We start from the raw sequence: 3,475 nt of genomic DNA, 5'->3' as shown, positions 1-3,475 counted from the left end.
TTTTTTTTCTATTTATTTATTTTTCTATCTTAGTTGTGTTGCCCAATATTGATGCTCTGCGTAATCATCGCTTTGTTTGTAATTAGGGAAAACACTTGATACAAAATATTTCACTTTCATATCATTTTCTTCCAAATCACAGGAAAAGAGATTGAGTATTTGACTCAATTGAACTGTGTAGTCTGATAAGAGGCAACTGAAGGTCAAACAATACTCTCCACAAACACTAGACCAAGGGCTTTGCAAAGGAAAATAAAGATAATAAATAACATTTCCGATCTCTTTTAACTTTTTTTCTATACCATAATGATGAGCAGTGCGAGCTAAAGAATCTAGAAAAAACAATTCTCCATTTCTTCTTAACACGAGAAACCAGTGGCTACCAGGCATTTCTTTCGGTTGATCATTACAAATGAACAAAAAATTCATATCATTTATATGCGAATTACTTAATTCTAACAATTGATCTAGAGAAAATACACTCCTAATTGGAAATTTGTTCTTGAATAGTTCTGTGTTGAGTAGTGTTTCCAATTCTAGGGTATTCATCATATGTGTTTCACAGTTTAAAAATCCTTCAAGATATTTCTCGCCTTATTCACATGGATTGTGTTTTCGAAATCTGCATACATGAAAACTGTAATCGTATTAGGTAGGGCAGTTCCAAACTCTAATGCGATTCGAATACTTCCTTGTCTTTGAGGTTCGTAGTGTTCTCCGTTACAAAGAGAAGGTGACAGGTCGAAGCCAAATAAACTATAACCATCTGAATATTCTTCTCGATTAATGTCCAAACCTTCGTCTCTATTTATTTTACCAGTTGCAGTGAAAAGGCTTCGATAGCCTTGTAAATAATGTCCGCCAGGGAAATTTAACTTCATAGGATTAGCTGGTAGTGACTCCCCATTGACATAAACACCAATGGATGTAACATTGAAATGTTTGAAGTTAAAAGGGTTTTTCACGTAGGAACCTGTATGAGCATCATTGTCTGTGAATGCGATGAATAAACGATTGGGTAGTTTTCCGAGAATAGCATTGTCCCAATTCAAACTTGTTAAACCAGCAGCCAAAGAGTGCGTTTTAATTTGTACTCGATTGATTGGATAGCAGGCTGGAGTTCGCTCCAAACTAGTTTGTATCATTTCAAATTTCTTGGGAGTGAGTTGTAATTTTCGTAATCGAAGGGACACATCCACAAATTTTACTTTGAAATCAGGATTATCTCCATTAGTCATTAAACAAAAAGCATCCTTATTTCTATGTAGTGTAATTTTAAGAGATAGACCATTGAGCAACAGGCGACCTTGATTGAATATATCACAGTGTAATCTTCCTGAAAGCTCAACAATTCTACTCCGTGCAGTGTATCCCTGCCTTTTCACTAAACCAGCATTATCTCCAGCTGCTGCATCGCTTGCATCCATATGTCCACTAGTATCCTTTGCAAACAACCCCATCGTCAATTGGCTCTTTTTAGCTTCTTCTCCATAGTTCAACAATGTCTCGATAAAAGCTCTATATGAATAGGTGTTAGTGGAAGAGGAAATAATACTTCCTCCAATACTCACATCTACTTGACTGAATAGTGATGAAATAGGATAATTTATTAGTGCAACAGCACCATCTGTTGCTGTAAGATTTGTTCCATCTGCTTTAGTAACTCGACATTTAACATTCAATGTGCTGCTGACTAAATCCAAAAACTTATTCGTTGCATTGTCAATACTAAACTCAACTGGACCATTATCATCAAGGTTAGTTATCGGAAAAATATCTTCAAAACAGCCATGTTCAATATCAGATTGAACAAATGCAGGTGTGAAAACATCGGTATCAGATAAGGTGCATTCAAGATGACTTGAATTTGTTTTAGCTATACCTTAAAGTATACCAAATGTCTCGCGTTTTCTCTTTTTCGAAGGCACTTTACGAGATGCTCTACCTTTCACAGACTGAGAGCGAATGAGGGAATTGGATGTTGCTTTTCGTTTTTTATTGTGCAGAGCTGTTGCAACCATTTCATTTAGATTTTGTTTTGCTCTTCTTTTGAGTGCCACCTTAGCACTCTCTCCATTTGCTATGTCACTTAGTGTTTCCATACTTGTTTTCACAGCTCTTTTTCCAACGTCGATTAATCCCTTCTTGAGAACAGGTGCAGCACTTCGTAATAATCCACGAAATATTCCACCAAGACCATACCCTCTTTGTATAGCACCACCCCGAAAAACGGGTATTCCTGCACCATATTGTGACCAATGGTAGGGTGAATGATGAAAGGAATAATTTGAGTGTCTCATGACTAACTATAAAACTTTGCTTGTTTCCGTCTGAATACAAGTGTCACTATCACCTTCCCAGACTCAAATGAAATCAATTCTCCTGCGTCACCTCTTAAATCTATATTTATAACTTGTATGTGTCCTCTGCTTAATGGTAGAAAATGTGGTCTGTCATAACTTTTGCATACATAATCACCATAGTTGGACTGAACAGGTATAACACGTAGGAGGGGTACGTTGAAATCGCCAGTATTTTGGTTTTGAATGATGTTTGTGTAGCAATAGATAGTACTATAACGATGAGTAGTGGAAGTTGACATTCCCCTCACTGCTCCAATCGATGAATCTATAAGTTTATTTGCTTCAAATCCGAGACAATGTGCAATATCGCTGCCAGCATTATCAAATTTTAATTCGCATTCTTTTTCCAGTTGAATGGATGTGCTATTCGAACGTTCACTGAAATGATATTTTGTCTGTCTCAACAATTTGACCTCTGTTTTCTCCAACTCTTCAATGATCTGTTTGACAGACGAATAATGTCCACTAGGAACTTTCAACTCTGTACGATAGGAAAGGTGATATGAACTATCGTCTTCTATACTTGTCAATAACTTTTTTCTTTTTTCGTTCTCAGTGTTAATATCTTCCCCATTGAGTGGGGGAAATAAGATATTTATTTCTTCCATGGTTGGATTTTTCATATTTTTCACTATTGTGTTGTGACCTTCTCTGATATTATACCATGAATGAGGAAATTGTATTTCAGATAGAGCAACCTCCCACTTTGTAGGATCCAATTCAATCGGTTTTGGTAGGTTAACTTTGAAACTAGATGTTTTGTTATCTGGGAATGTTAACATCGAACTGTTGCTTGGTAGTACAATATAGAATTGGGACATTTTGTTTTACTGGCGTTCAATATCTTCCTCAGGCACGTAGCTATTGAACTTACTTGAATAACCCTGCCACTTGACCAGGTAGAAAATGCGACCAGTTTTCTTATCAGTCTTTTTACGTATCACTTTCTCAATGCGATACCTTTCGGGAGCAGGAACCTTCTGAAGTTCTTGTTCATAAAACACTCCATTTATTACTTCATCAGACTGATCTTTCAATTTATAGACAGTTGGATTACCTGGTAGAATATGAGACACCACAAACAATTCCTCACTCCAACCTTGTAGGTAACC

General features: G+C 36.5%; 1 protein-coding gene across 1 annotated transcript; it reads right to left on the bottom strand.

Annotated features, from left to right (window-relative positions):
- Positions 1 to 566: 566 nt before the first annotated feature.
- Positions 567 to 2,300, bottom strand: LOC130629725 (uncharacterized protein F54H12.2-like). Its single transcript, XM_057443056.1, has 2 exons — positions 1,946 to 2,300; positions 567 to 1,882 (listed from the first exon to the last, which is right to left on the bottom strand). The coding sequence occupies exons 1-2, from the start codon at positions 2,298 to 2,300 to the stop codon at positions 567 to 569; spliced, it is 1,671 nt and encodes a 556-aa protein (XP_057299039.1).
- Between the last annotated feature and the right edge of the window lie 1,175 nt (positions 2,301 to 3,475).

The sequence above is a fragment of the Hydractinia symbiolongicarpus genome, chromosome 1 (genome assembly GCF_029227915.1).
Source record: "Hydractinia symbiolongicarpus strain clone_291-10 chromosome 1, HSymV2.1, whole genome shotgun sequence".
NCBI lineage: Eukaryota > Metazoa > Cnidaria > Hydrozoa > Anthoathecata > Hydractiniidae > Hydractinia > Hydractinia symbiolongicarpus.
This window is presented reverse-complemented; position numbering and strand designations above follow the sequence as displayed.